The 14,945-nt window shown below is 52.4% G+C and overlaps 1 protein-coding gene across 1 annotated transcript; it reads right to left on the reverse strand.

Annotated features, from left to right (window-relative positions):
* Positions 1-1,235: 1,235 nt before the first annotated feature.
* LOC111154927 (phospholipase A2 group IIF) lies at positions 1,236-8,901 on the reverse strand. The gene is made up of 5 exons (XM_022514883.1): positions 8,786-8,901; positions 8,059-8,111; positions 4,558-4,702; positions 3,526-3,635; positions 1,236-1,447 (listed from the first exon to the last, which is right to left on the reverse strand). The coding sequence occupies exons 1-5, from the start codon at positions 8,899-8,901 to the stop codon at positions 1,236-1,238; spliced, it is 636 nt and encodes a 211-aa protein (XP_022370591.1).
* Positions 8,902-14,945: the final 6,044 nt, after the last annotated feature.

The raw sequence follows: 14,945 nt of genomic DNA on the forward strand, positions 1-14,945 counted from the left end.
CCTCCACCTTGGCCCACAATCCCACGGGCTCAATGGGAACCTGGGCCCAAGGAGGGCCCTACAACCCAGGCTCCTTTACCCCGTTTCTCTTGCCCAGACCACTCAGGTCTGGGTGCCTCTGGACCCTACCTCGCTCCCACTTTCTCCCCTCCCAACCCTCTGCGTGCTGCTCCCTCCCACGGCCTCCTTCCTCCCTGCCACGGCCTTCCTGAATCTTCCCCACAGCCTCCTACCTGACGTGGTCCCTCCTGCCTTTGTTTCCCCCTTCACGGAGGTGGGTCCCCGCCCTCAGCCTCCTCCCCATTGAGAGGACTTCTGACCCCGGGGTGCAGCCTCGTCTCTCCCCAGCAGGGAGAGAAGGGTTTGGGATCTCTCCCCCCACTGGCCTGGCTGCTGCAGGAGGGGAGCTGTGGGAATGGGGGGACAGTCCTGTCGCCTCCACGTCTGCTAGGGTCCCAGGAGCCTGGGGTTGGGAGCTCCTCTGGGCCATGCCATATGGCAGGCCTGGCTCAGCGGGGAGGCAGGGGAAGAACTGTGAGCTCTTGGGGACATATCGGTGCCCCCATCTGGGTCACCCTGCACCGAGGGGAGTGCCACTAGGAATGTGGGTTCTGTCGGAGCCCTGGGGACTGCTCTGAGGCCAGACTTTGGGGCTGAGACACTAAGCACTGTGGTCACCCTCTGATGTCCGGGCCACCTCTGACTCTGGGCCACCTACCCTGGGGCTCCAGGGAGAAAGCAAGGGTCACCCTGAGTTCTCCTAGGGGCAGCCAGGAGGCCCCCAGAGCCCAGGCCTTGGGGCCAGCCCACCATTGGTCTGGGGACCTGTCTGAGAACACACCAAGCTCTGAGGTTGTGCCGGCAGCTAAGACGCTTAGTCTCTAAGTCCCCGGGGTCCAACCTGGAGGGTCAGGCCGAGCAAGTCAGGCTGAGGCCAGGAGCAGAGGCCCCACTCAGGGGACCTCCTCTCTCTCAGGCCTTGCCTTCCACACTCAGGAGAAGCCCCAACAAGCTGCACGTTCTCTGCCAAGTCTAGGACCAGGGGCGGAACATGGCCACGCCCAGGGCCGGGCTGGACCAGCCTGGGGGCCACAGTCAGAGCCCAGGCTTCCCGAGTCCTCGGGAGCCAGTCTCACGGAGGGGCTCCAGGGAAAAGCAGCCAGGCAGTCCCCAGGCTCCCAGTCTCCCCCCGGCCCCAGCTCCCCCTGCTCAGTCTGTCTTGTCCCCAGAGGGCACTAGGGAGGTGCAGGGGGAGTGGGGGCCGTGTGTCTCCAGGCCACCTCCTCGGGCGGCGGCTCGTAGATGCTGCAGTTGGGCGTGGGGCCCTGACAGTAGATGTTGAGGTAGTTTCGATACTTCTCGTTGTACGTCTGGTTCCGGAGACACAGAACCACACTCTTGTCACATTCGCACGTCTGCTTGTCGCACTCCGTCTCGTTGAGCTCACCTGCGCGGGGCAGAGGTTCTAGTGGGCCTCAGAAGGTGGTCCCATGGGGGGGGGGCGGGCAGCAGAGCCTCACTGGGGCTTCACCCCAGGCCCGCGGCTCAGCGGGCCCTGCTGTCTGTGTCCACCGCCCTGCCGGTGGCTCTGCGGCGTGCTTCAATCGGAGAAGCCCTGAAGTCCAACGGGCCACTTTATAGTTGGGGAAACTGAGGCAGGCACAGAAAAGGGGGGGGCTGGTTTACCTAAGTCACCCAGCCAACCTAAGGCAGAGCTGGGACAAACACTCAGGGGTCAGGAACTCCCCACCCTGGGGCCTCCTCTCTCCCATCACGGAATCGCAGGACCCCCACCCTTGGAGGGAGCTGGTGGTAAGGAGCCTCGATGGAAGGCCGGCTTCCTAAAGAACCTGGCGCGGGGCCACCCACGGGCAAAGGCTTAAGACCTAGTCACTGCTCCCACTGCCACCGCTGCTGCCAGTGTTGTGGGCGCCCGGAAACCCTCCACCCTGGCCGTTCTCGACCTGAGGGCTGCCTGGGGATCTGCCAGGGGCTTATGGAAACAGAGACTGCTGGGCCCAGGCCCCATGGCTTCGGGTTCAGTTGGTCTGTGTGGGGCCCGACAACCTGCATTTCTAGTAAGTTCCTAGGTGATAGCGATGTTGCCGGGTCAGGGAACCCTCTTTGAGAACCGCCCCCAGCTCAGTGGTGTGCATACTTCTCAAACTTTGCATCAGCAGAATCCTTGCTCTTAAATGAAACTCTTTGCAGGAGGCTAATGTATCAGATGGCCTAAAGAGAAGCACTTAGGCTATCAGATGGGCTAACGGGGCCAGCTGGACCACTTAGAGGACCCCTATCACCTGACTCCCTGTGACCCCAGGAGCCCCCAGAACCCAACATGAAAACCACTGCTTGGGTTAGTCCACCGCCTTTGGGGATCCCTAAAATGCTTTAATGAGGGACCACCCCACTCTCCCAAGCCAGCCCCACCACTCCACTGTTTGAATAGCAGAATACGGGGACCTCAGTGTCCTGGGCTCCCAGAGGGCCCCACCTGAGCCCAGCTCCCCACCAGAGAACAGGAGACTTAGGGTTTCTTTGCAAATCTGGGCTTGCTGGTGAGCTTGAAGAATAGTGAGCAGAACCTGGTTAAGCCAAGGAGACAAAGGGAGCCCGGGGCTGCCCATGGGGCTGGGCCAGGAGGCACCTGTTACCTAAGGGGAGAGAGGGCAGTGACACTTGAGCCATTAACTTGGATGCCACATCCCTCAACTGAACAATGGCCTGGAAAGTCCATGGGAAGGGAGGAAATGTTGCCAGGCCTGGTTCTCATCGCTTAAATCCTGGAAACACTGAGCATCCTAAGGATGAGGCCACCTTCCAGTAGGGTCCCAAAGACAGAATTAGAAGGGAATAGGTTTGTTCTGATCCAAACTCTTCCAAGGACTCATGGAGAGATTGAGGCCAGGTAAGGGAACACCTTGGGTAGGGTTACACCCAGCAGGAGGTTCTGGCAGAATCCAGGTTTGAACCCAGGTCAGCATGTCACAAAGTCTCACCGTGACCAGAGGATCTGGTTAAAAACAGATTTCTGGGCCCTCACCCAGACCCACTGACTTAGAACCGCTCCTTAAACCCCGAGAAGCTGAGGAATCAAGGATCAGGGAATGAGGGTGCTCTTTCAGGCTGAGCGTATCAGGATGAGGACCATGGCTGGGGTTCTCAGATTTAACGAACAAGAACAAGAGGCATGGCTAATTTGAATTTCAGACAAACAGTAAATATTTTAGTATAAGTAAGTCCCAGATATTACATGGGATATACTTATGCTAATTCTTAATTTTATACTAATAGTAATTGATTTTACGCTAACATTGAATTTTTTAGTATGAGTATGTCCCATGCAATATTTAGGATATAATGATGTGAAAATAGTTTTCATTGTTTGTCTGAGACTCAAATTTAACTGGGCACCCTGTCTGTTGCCTGGCAACTGAGTGCACAGGGTGGTGGGGGGAGAGACTGGCAATCTAAGCCCTTCTCCTAGGTTGGGGAGGAGGGAATGGCAGGGGGAGAACTTACTGCAGATGACCTCAGTATTATTCTCGATGGTGTGCTCATAGTGGTCCACATAGGGGTGACAGCCCAGGTCAAAGAGCTTCTGGTAGCAGCAGTCATGGGCGTGGCAGCACCTAGGGGCAGGTGGAAGATAGCAGGTGATGTAGCCAGGCTTGGCCTGTCTCCCACTGTCAGAGATCCCAACTCTCTGTACCAGTTCCTTACAGATCAGACCTGCAGACTCTGGCCCAGAGGGGGCAGTCACATGACTGAAGTCACACAGCCCGGCAGAGCCCGGCCAGCACCCCAGTTTCTTGCCCATGTTCCTGCCTCCCACCTTTCCCCCTGAGAGCCCTGAGTGCAGCTGCAGGAGGCAGAAGCGTCAGGCTCTCTGGCAATGCCTTCAGGATGAGAAAGAGGATCAAGGATCAGTCGGTGTCCAAGGAGCCTGCCTGGCTATAAGAAGGGGCCATGCCTGGCTATGCAGGATGGCCAGGGAGAGACAAAGTCTGCAGGGACAGGAAGCAAATGTAGTGTGGCCAACTCCATCCCCTCTGGTGGAGGAAGGCAATTAGTCAACATGCATTTATCAAGTCTCCCCCCCCGCCCCCCATGATACCAGACTTAGTGCTGGCTGCTTCTGGGGAGATAGGAGCAGAAAATAACCATGGCTTCAGTCAGCAGTCTGATGGAAGAAGCTCAGCCCTCCATCAGAGACCCCCAGGGTGATGGAGGCGAGAGGGGTCACAGCCCTTGCTTTTGCTGAGTGTGAGCTGTGTGTTCGTTGCTCCCATGTGCTTTGCGGGCAGGTCAATGTTTCCTTCCTGGCAAGAGTGCAAGTTCAAATGCTTCCAAGCACAAGACTTGGAGAAGGACAGTAGAAAGCATCCAAGACAGTTGAGGAAGGCATGGGTCAAGGTCACTAACTCATTGAACCAGCCTCATCCTTTGGGGAAAGAGTCCTCTCCCATCTCTCAGAGATGGAGACCAGTCCTACCCTCACTGTCTCCCCTCCCTGTCCTGACACAACAGCAGCGCAGGCGCTCCGGGACCTACCAGTCCACCTCGTCCATGGGCAGCCCGTGCCCTCCCAGCCCACAGTAGCAGCCGTAGCCCACAAAGGACAGGATGGCATTCCTCCCCGTGATGGCTTCCACCATGGACTTCAAGTTAAGCAGGCTGCTGTGGGCCTCAGGCAGGACTGCAAGAAAATCAAGGGGTGCTGTGAGTGTCTTGCCTGGTGGGTGCCCGCCCCTGCCCCATCTGAGTGACTATCCTCCCCACACCCCAGGGCCAGGGAAGGGGGACGGGAGGGAAGGTGAACACAGGCAGGAAGGGAAGCCATGTATAAAAAGCTGTGAGAGGGGGTTCCTGGGTGGCTCAGTCTGTTAGGCGTCTGCCTCTGGCTCAGGTCATGATCCTGGGGTCCTGGGATCAGGTGCTATATCGTGTTGGGCTCCCCACTCCGCGGGGAGTCTGCTTGCTCCCTCTCCCTCTGCCCCCTCTCCCTGCTCATACTCTCTCTGTTTCAAATAGATAAATGAAATCTTTTTTTTTTAAAGATTTTATTTATTTATTTGACAGACAGAGATCACAAGTAGGCAGAGAGAGAGGAGGAAGCAGGCTCCCCGCTGAGCAGAGGGCCCGATGTGGGGCTGGATCCCAGGACCCTAGGATCATGACCTGAGCCGAAGGCAGAGACTTTAACCCACTGAGCCACCCAGGCGCCCCTAGATAAATGAAATCCTAAAACAAACAGATGAACAACCGTGAGGCACTAGGGCCCTTAGAAAGTAATCATTGTTGCTATTTGCTGAGGGCTCCGTGCCAGGCTCTGTCCTAAGCCGCTCCCATGCATTAACTCACTGAGTGGTGTTATTATCTCCACTTTATAGATGAGGAGACTGAGGCCCAGTGCACCCAGCAGCTTGCCCGAGAACATTATCAAAAACGGTAGGGATAGAACTTGGACCCGGACAGTGAGACCTCAATGCCCAGCCACTCACTGTAACGGGCTTCACAAATGCCATGTGCTCCCCTGAACACAGGGCTTTGGTTCTGGGCCCTGGGCTTGGTCTGGTTTCTCTGCTTCCAGCAAAGACTCAGTGTCCCTGCCACAGTCCTGGGGCTGGTGCCAGTCACGATGAAGCCAGAGACAATTCAGCGTTCTGGTCGTTCAGCAAAGACAGATGGACAGACACACACACACACACACACACACACACACACACATTCTCCTTTGATCTGTGTCTCACAGGAAGCAGTAGCACAATGACCCCTTCCCGCACCAGCAAACTCAGCAGCTTCCCTGCACCTGCCAGGCAAGCGCACCCTGGCAGACTCTCCCCTCCCCTGCTCCCCGACTCCTGGGTCCTGGGCCTGTGCTGACTCAGCATCTCTCCACGCTCACCGCTCACTGCTGAGTCAATACCAAGCCAGGTGCTTAAGTCTTTCCTCGGGGGAGGCCGCCCCGCACACAGGCAGGAGAGCCACTGCAGCCCCATTTAATGGGCTTGGGGGCCCCTGCTCTTCCTGAGCCTCCCTGTCTGCTGGCTGGGTGTTTTTTGTCATTACAGAAAATAAGGAGCAAAGGAGAGAGGAAATGGGGAAGGAGTTGGGACAAGTGGCTTTAAGAGGATGGTGCAGAGCAAAGTACACATGTCAGCGGGATTGGGGGCAGGGAGAGGCAGGACCCCATGTCCCATGGGCCTGAGCTCATCCCTGAGCTGCACAAGGGTGTGAGGGTGTTGGTGAGGGGAGGGAGAAACAGGACCCTAGCTCTGTCCCCCAGCCCTTCCTCCCGCTGTGTTGGCATCCTGCTGCTGGAGCAGGGTGGGCGTGCCGAGCAGCACGGGGAGTCCCGATCTTGAATCTGACCCTGGAAGTCAAACCCAGACACCCAACGGTTTGCAAACAGGTTTCTCCCTGAGCGCTGCAGCACCACAAGCAGGTTGCATAAGCTCTTTGACACCATGGCCAAGCTAGGGAGAACGCCACACTCCTGCAGGGTGCCCTGTGGGGTCCTGGCCTCCTGGCTCCCTGGCCTGAAGCCCGCGCCTCCTGCCACTGCGATCTGGCTGCGCAGGTGTTACCCTGGGGCTGGGGGTTGGAGCAGCTTCCCTCCCCGGGGCGCCCTGACCAGCAGCTCCATACGAGGTGGGCATTATCACACGAGCCCTCCACACCTCATGCACGGGGACACACCCCGTTACACTCCCACGGACACACACACACTTCAGACTCTCTTCCGCGCACCACACTCTGGGGAACACACTACCCACAAACATACACTCACCCACATGTACCTCATGCACAGTCACATGGTCACGTCCAGCGACATCACACTCAGGCACACAAGTCACCCAGCCATGCATAGTGCACGTAGAAACACACTTCTCTTGCACACATTCCCCCGCCTCACACACAGCACCCTCAGGAGAGATGCACGCTCACACTCGCCCCTACACACTACACGTATGCCGAAGCACACACCCGTGACACACTCACAGACATCCCCCACACGGATACACACTGCTATGTACACAGTCATGCTCACACTCACCCGCAAACGCCTCACACACTCACACGCCTCACACCCGCAAACACACCCATGATCACACATACGCCTCACACACTCGGGTTCACGCCTGTACACACGCACACATGTGGCCCCTACGCCCCACACGCGTGCTCCAAGCAGAAGAGACGGAGTCCATGCTCGGTCAGGCAGGAGCAGTCCCCGGCCAGCGCTTGGGGCTCAAGGCAGACGCTTGTTTTATACACAACAATCACGTTAGCCTCCGATTCAAGCCCCCCCTTTCTCACATCTGGCCACTTTGAACCCTATTTTGTACCTGGTGTCTCTTTCTTTCCCTCAAACCAGGCTGCATTTGGATGCTGTATAACAGGCTGGAGGAGAAGTCAGCGAGGGGTCCGGCCACCTCCCACCTCCCCAAGACACCCGGTTGCGTGTGGGGCCAGATTTGTGTCAGGAGCCTCAGCTGTCCCCAGGCGGTGCACCTGGGAACAGCAGTCCCAGGAAAGGAGGGGCCCCCAGGCCCTGCCCCCAGTGGCTTGTGCATTCACAGATACCTGCTACACACACCTCATGCCGGTTCAGGTGTCCCAATTAACATACACCTACACGTTTTCCTAACATGTGCTGAGACACACCTCTGCACGCAGAGATAGACATGCTTACAGCCACACACAAACTCATTAGCTCTTGTCTAATGAACACATGTACACAAACACCCAGGCTGTCCCGGGGCGGCCAGACGCCCTAAGCAAACACGACCGTTTTATGACGCTTGCTCAGCTCTGGGCCCTGCCGCCTTGCAGGCTCGTAAATGCCAAGCCAAGGGCCCCTGGTGTGTTGACGGCTGGCCGGAGAGCAAACAGCCCCAGGACAATGAAGGGCTCCCTGGTGGCCCAGACAGGTAGCCCAGGCCACAGGCTTGTTGCCATCCGGTGGCTCGAGAACCTAGGTGCCCAAGGTCACAGGAGAAAGTCTGGGAGCAGGAGAGAAAGAGGAGTCTCCCCAGAGCCTTTACTCACCACTGCCAGCCAAGATGACCATGGTGAAGAACTTCTTCATACCCAAGCTAGATCTGAGAGAGGAGAAAAATCCAAGTCCTGGGTCCGTCCCTTCCACTCTCCTGCAGCCCCGGGCCTGCTGCTCCCTCCCGGGCCTCATTAGAGGCCCCATCAATGCTGCCCCTTCAGGCCTCTGTTCCTGCTACCCGGGCTCTGTGGGGAGCACTCCCCACCTTCCCAGCATCTGCTGAAAGGACGGTGCCCAGGATGGCAGAGCCAGGAGGCACCAGGAGCCTCCTTCCTTCTTACCCTGAGTAGGAGTACCCTTCCTTCACCAGCTTCCAAGACAGGAAGCTCACTGTCCCATGGGGTCGGGCCACTGTCACGGATCAGATCCAACCCCCTTTCCATACACACTCCAGGAAGTCACATGACCCAACCTGCTGGCTGGGTCTTGCACTTGAAGCCAAGAGACCTGGGTCCCTCGAGTCTAGTCCTGGCTATTCTTCCAAATTGCTGTGTGACCTCAGGTAGATCTCTTACCCTCTCTGGGCCTCAAGTGCCTCGTGAGCATTGACTAGATGATCCCAAGGCCCTTCTGGTGCTGCAAATGCAGTGACATATCTCAGCCATCACTCAGAGTCTTAGAGCTCTTCTTTCTGGAGAAATGAACTCTAGGCACCAGTTCCCCAGCCCCATCCCTGCTGCTCCCCATGGAGGATTTCATCCCAGGGTAGTAGGCACATACCTGGAGGTTCTCCAAGGATAAGAGGCCCTGAGGCTTGGGCCCCTCCACCCAGAGGGATGCCTAACTAGCACCTTCTTCCTGAACACTCTGGGGTTGGCCTGTGCCCCATCTGCCATGTTCCGTGTTCTGGGGGTCCAGCAACATAGGGCTTGTAAGGTCTGTGATCTCTCTCAGGCTCTGGGGACAGGCCCCAGCTTCACACGGCCACACACACTGGCAGGGTAGCACTGGGGCAGTGCCCCTGGGCAGGAGGCTGGTGACACTGCCCTAGAAAAAGGAGACTCCACCTCCTCCCTCCCACAGCCACCGCCCTGCCCACAGCTGCCTGGTATGGTCCCTGCCCCAGGGAGGGTGCAGGTGGGGGTTTGCACACCTGCCCAGGAGCTGGTCCCTCCCTGCACATCTGGAAGGAAAATCACCCGGAGGTTTCCCTGTTCCCACCTGAAACGGATATGAAACAAAAAAACCATTCAGTTACATTTGTTAAAGCGCAGGGCAGGGGGTTTGACACAAGGGGACACTGGAGAGAAGTGGGGCCACTGCAGTGGGGGACAGAGACTATATCTGACTTCAAATTCAACAAAGAAAAGGGGAATTTGTGGGGCGCCTGGGTGGCTCAGTGGGTTAAGCCTCTGCCTTCGGCTCAGGTCATGATCTCAGGGTCCTGGGATCGAGCCCCACATCGGGCTCTCTGCTCAGCAGGGAGCCTGCTTCCCTTCCTCTTTCTCTGCCTGCGTCTCTGCCTACTTGTGATCTCTCTCTGTCAAATAAATAAAATCTTTAAAAAAAAAAAAGAACTAGAAACCTATAAAGAACCTAAATGCAAAATCCTTTAAACTTTTTAACATTGAATGCAGAGAATGCAGGTCAGCGCAGAGACGAACACAGGAGTCCGAAAGTCCGGCCCTCTTTGAAGAAGAGCTCAAGGGAGCCCGAGCAGGGTTTGGTCAAAGAGGAAGTCTCTGTCAGGGGCTCTCCGTGTGGCTATGCCCATGTCTGTAAAGCATCCGTGCACAGCTGGAAGGGTGCTGGTCGAGAATCTGTAGGGAACGCTCTACCCACACCTGCCAGCATGTCTGCGGAGACTGGAGGAAGACTGGAGGAAGCCCCCAGCTGGCATCTGAAAGGGTGAGCCCATCTGCCCTGGGAGCCGTCTTCCGCGCCACAGCACCACTGGGGCATGCGCGGCCTGATGCGTTTCTGTGGTGGGGGCCGTCCTGGGCATCCAGAGTGCTGGGCAGCATCCCTGACCTCCACCATGAGACCCAGCAGGGGCTCCTCTCCCCGAACCTTGCCAAGTTGTAACAACCAAAATTGTCTCCAGACATTTCTAGAGGTACCCTTGGGGGCATAGCTGTCTCCAGCTGAAAGTCTGGTGGCCTGTGAGTTGCTGCCATTCGCCTCTCATGGGGGTGGCAGGTGTGTGGGAGGAGAGGGGCAGGAGAGAAACAGAACGGGGCTGGAGCCCTGGAGCCCCCAAAGGTTTGGACAGTTGTACCGACAGGGGCTTCAAACTCAGCACCTCCTCTTCTTGGCTCCGAGAGCCCAGCAGGAGAGTTCCCTACCCTGACTTCTGAGTCCGCAGCTGTAGAATGGGTATAACCGGGCCTCACCGAGTCAGGATCATGCGGACAGGTGTCCAGTCATCCGGGACAGTGGCAAGAGCCCAGGTAAAGATCTGACTGCTACCGAGCAGAGGCCTGTTCTCCAGCCCTTGAGGTGAGCTGAGATGTTGGGAAGGGGAACAAGGAAGAGGGAGAGAAGAGTACTCTTGAAAATTAGCCCATACAACCTCCCCCACCTTCACATCAGCCTGTGTCCCCCAGCATCCTCAAACTTGCTGACAAGGGACAGAAGTAATCCCCTAGGGCTTCCCTTCCCACCTGTCGCTTTTCCAACTTCCTCTTCTAGGTTCTGCCAAACCAGGTGGCCTTCGTTCCCCTTCTCCCGGCTTCCACCTCCCCTGGCCCACTTCCTCTCTGTGGATGCCAGGCCTCCTCTTTCCGAGAAAGTTACTCTACCAAAACCCCACTGCACCCACTCACATGTCCCTGCACGGAAGGTACTACCGCGCACTTGCTTACTCATTCCTTTGTAGGTACCTGTACGTGTTTGGACTTGTGGATCTTGACCCTTCCCTTGGCCTGGGAATCCCAGAGAACAGGGGACTATAACTTTATCAAAATGTCTGGGGGTTCCTCATGGGACAGGGGCTGCATCGGCCCCAGCAGACTGGGAGATCCCTGAGGACGAAGCAAGACGGGAGGATGAAGCTGGTCTTTGTCTTGGAATGTCTGCACAAAGCTTTTTTGCAAACACCTCTTAATGATATCACTCACTCAAGGAAGGAAACAAGAACCAAGAAGTAAGGCCCAGTACAGTCCACACACTGAAGATACAGCTCCAACCTGCTGATCTGTGCAAGAGGCCACAGCCAGAGCGGGGGACTCCTGAGAGCCTCTGAACTGCCTTTTTGCCATTTTCCCATTTCACATTCCCCACTGGCTGTGCTGGTTGGGCTGTTCTCTAGAGATAGTGAGTCCCTGTGGTATGGGGTGAGGGGATGGGATGGCTTCATCCCTCCCCCTACTTCCCCTGAAGCATAGGGTACTCAACACCAAGTCAAGAATAAACCGGCCAACCCAGTAATTCCACTTCTATGCCCGTAAACCAAGATGCACACCTGAGTTGCTCCCAGCAACAATGCAGAGAGTACTGACTGTGGCATTCTTTGTGATGCTCCCTCCACAAATCAAAACAAATGTAAGTTAGGGGGTGAGTTAAGCACATTAGTAGACATCTATCTATAATTGTGTCTTCAAAATTTGGTGATACAAAAAACAAAAACCCTGGGTATTAAGAGTAATAGCAGTTTTATTTAAAAAAAAAAAAGTGGGGGCAGGGGGAAATAAGGAAGTTGGTGTGCCCATATATAAAAATTATCTGTAGAATATACAGCAAAACATGAGTAATGGTTATTTTTAGACAGTAGGATAACTGGTGGCTTTGTTTTCTTATTTGTGTTTTTTAATTAAAATGAATGCAAGAGGGGCGCCTGGGTGTCTCAGTGGGTTAAAGCCTCTGCCTTTGGCTCAGGTCATGATCCCAGGATCTTGGGATCGAGCCCCGCATCGGGCTCTCTCCTCGGTGGGGAGCCTGCTTCCCCCCCTCCCACTCTGCCTGTCTCTCTGCCTACCTGTGATCTCTCTCTGTCAAATAAATAAAATCTTAAAAAAAAAAAAATAAATGCAAGACAATATATTTGATAACCAAGATAGAAAGGCCAATTTCCTTGAAAGACACAAGCTCACACATCTGGAAATATCCCTATATCTAATAAAGAAATTAAATACATAGACTAAAACATTTTCATAGGGGCACCTGGGTAGCTCAGTCGTTAAGCATCTGCCTTTGGCTCAGATCATGATCCCGGGGTTATGGGATCAAGCCCTGAACCAAGCTCCATGGGGGGCCTACTTCTCCCTCTCCTACTCCCTCTACTGTGTTCCTTCTCTAGCTCTCTCTCTCTCTCTCTCTCTCTGTCAAATAAATAAATAAATAAATAATTTTTTTTAAATTTTCATAAATAAACTCCAGGTTCATATAACTTCACTGGTAAATTTGACCAACTACATAAAGAAGAAATAATACAAGTTGTATGAGACCACTAGAGCTACTGTAGCAAACTACCATGGACTGAGGGGCTTAAGTAAAAGAAATTTGTTTACTAATAGTTCTTGCATCTAGAAGTCCAAGATCAAGGCACTGGCAGGGTTGGTTTCTTTCTGAGGGCGTCTCTCTTTGACCTACAGGTGGCCATCTGCTTTCTGTGTCCTCACAAGGTCTTTCCTCTGTACAGGTACATCCCTCTTGTCTCTTTGTATGTTCAAATTTCCTCTTCTTCTTTTTTTAATGTTCTTTAATATTTTATTTATTTATTTGACAGAGATCACAAGTAGGCAGAGAAGCAGGTAGAGAGGAGGAAGTAGGCTCCCTGCTGAGCAGAAAGCCTGGTGCAGGGCTCCTCCTGGGACCTTGAGATCATGACCTGAGCAGAAGGCAGAGACCTAACCCACTGAGCCACCCAGGTGCCCTCAGATTTCCTCTTCTTATAGATATACCAGTCTAGGGGAGACTGGGTGGCTCAGTCATTTAAGTGTCTGACTTGATTTCAGCTCAGGTCATGATCTCAGGATGAGATTCTCTCCCTCACCCTCTGCCCCTCTCCCATTCTGTCTCTCTCTCATAAATAAATAAATAAATCTTTTAAAAAATAAAGATACCAGTTCAATTGGATTAGGGATCACTTAATGACCTTATGTTAACTTTATCACCCATTTAAAGCCATATATCCAAATACAGTCATGTTCTGAGATATTGGGGGTTAGCATCAACATATGAATGGGGGGAGGAGGCAAAATGCAGCTCATAATTACCAATTTCAAACAAATTCTTCAAACTCTTCAAATTCTTCAAACAATTTCAAACAAATTCAGGGAATTTAAGTGGAGGAAATGTTTCCACTTAACTTATTCTGATAACCAGGTTTATTCTGATACCAAAACCAGATACAGATATTATAAGAAGAGAAAACTACAGATTAATATCCCTCATGAAGATACATGCAAAAATTCTTTGGGGCTTCGAGCCCAACATGGGGCTTGAACTGATGACCCTGAGATCAAGACCTGAGCTGAGTTCAAGAGCTAGACTTATAACCAACTGAGCCCCCCAGGGGTCCCTAGATGCAAAAATTCTTAACAAAATTTTAGCAAAGAGTCTGACAATATAAAGAAGGAAAAAAGACCATGAGAAAGTGGGGTTTATCCCAGAAATGAAGATTGGTTTTACATTAAAAATCAATCAATGTCATTAACCATATTAACAGACTAAAGAAGAAAAACTATATGATCTTTTTAATAAATACAAAGAAACAGCCCATTTGACAAAATCTGACAGCCATTCCTGGTTTAAAAAAAAAAAAAAAGTCAGCAAACTGAAATAGAAGGGAACATCATTAGCTTGAAAAAGAACATATACAAAAAGCCTTTGCAACTAACATCATACCTAATGGTGAATGACTGGTTGCTCTTCCCCCAAAGATTAGGAACAAAGTGAGGATATCTACTCTCACCATTTCTACTCAACATTGTACTGGTGGTTTTAGCCAGGCAAGAAAAGAAATAAAAGACATTCAGATTGGAAAGGAAGAAGTAAGATGTCTCTACTGGCATAAACATGGTAGTCCATGTAAAAAACACTGTAGAATCTTTAAAAAGCTACTAGAACTAATAAATGAGCTTAGAACATTATGTAATAGAAGATGAAAATGTAAGAAAATTAGTTGTACTTCTATATATTAGTAATGAACAACTGGAAATTGAAATTGAAAAACACATAATAATATCCAAGAATAAGAAATACTTAGGGATAAATTTGATAAAATACATGGAAAACATGTACACTGAAAACTATAAGACAATGTTCAGGAAAATCAAGGAAGACAAAAATAAATGCAGGGATATACCATGTTCATGAATCAGAAGACTGCATGTTGTTAAGATATCAGTTCTCCCCATTTGCTCTATAGAGCCAACGCACTCCCAATTAAAATACTATAGGCCTTTCTTATAGAAATTGCCTAGCTGGTCCTAAAATTCAAATGAAAATTTAAAAACTTTTAGAATACCAAATCAACTTTGAAATGAAGAACAAGGTTGTTGGACTTACATCATCTGATTTTAGGCTCGTAACGTCATATAATCAAGACAGTGTGCATTGGTATAAAAATAGACAATGAGACCAATGGAACAAAATAGATGATGCAAAATCAAAGCTACACAATTATGGAAAAAACATTTTAAGATTTTACTTATTTGAGAGAGAGCAAGAGAGCATGACTGGGGTAGAGGGTACAGAGGGAGAGAAGGAGAGAGAATCCCAAACAGACTCCATTGAGCATGGATCCTAACACAGGGCTCAATCTCCAGACCCCAAGACCATGACCTGAGCCAAAATCGAGAGTTGGTCACTTAAATGATGAGCCACCCAGACACCCCTGGAAAATTTATTTTCAACAAAGATGCAAAGGCAATTCTATGGAGGAAGAATAGATTTTCAATAATAGTGCTAGAATAATTAACTATCAATAAGAAAGAGA

The sequence above is a fragment of the Enhydra lutris genome, unplaced genomic scaffold (genome assembly GCF_002288905.1).
Source record: "Enhydra lutris kenyoni isolate GAN:26980312 unplaced genomic scaffold, ASM228890v2 scaffoldscaffold38, whole genome shotgun sequence".
Classification (NCBI taxonomy): Eukaryota; Metazoa; Chordata; class Mammalia; order Carnivora; family Mustelidae; genus Enhydra; species Enhydra lutris.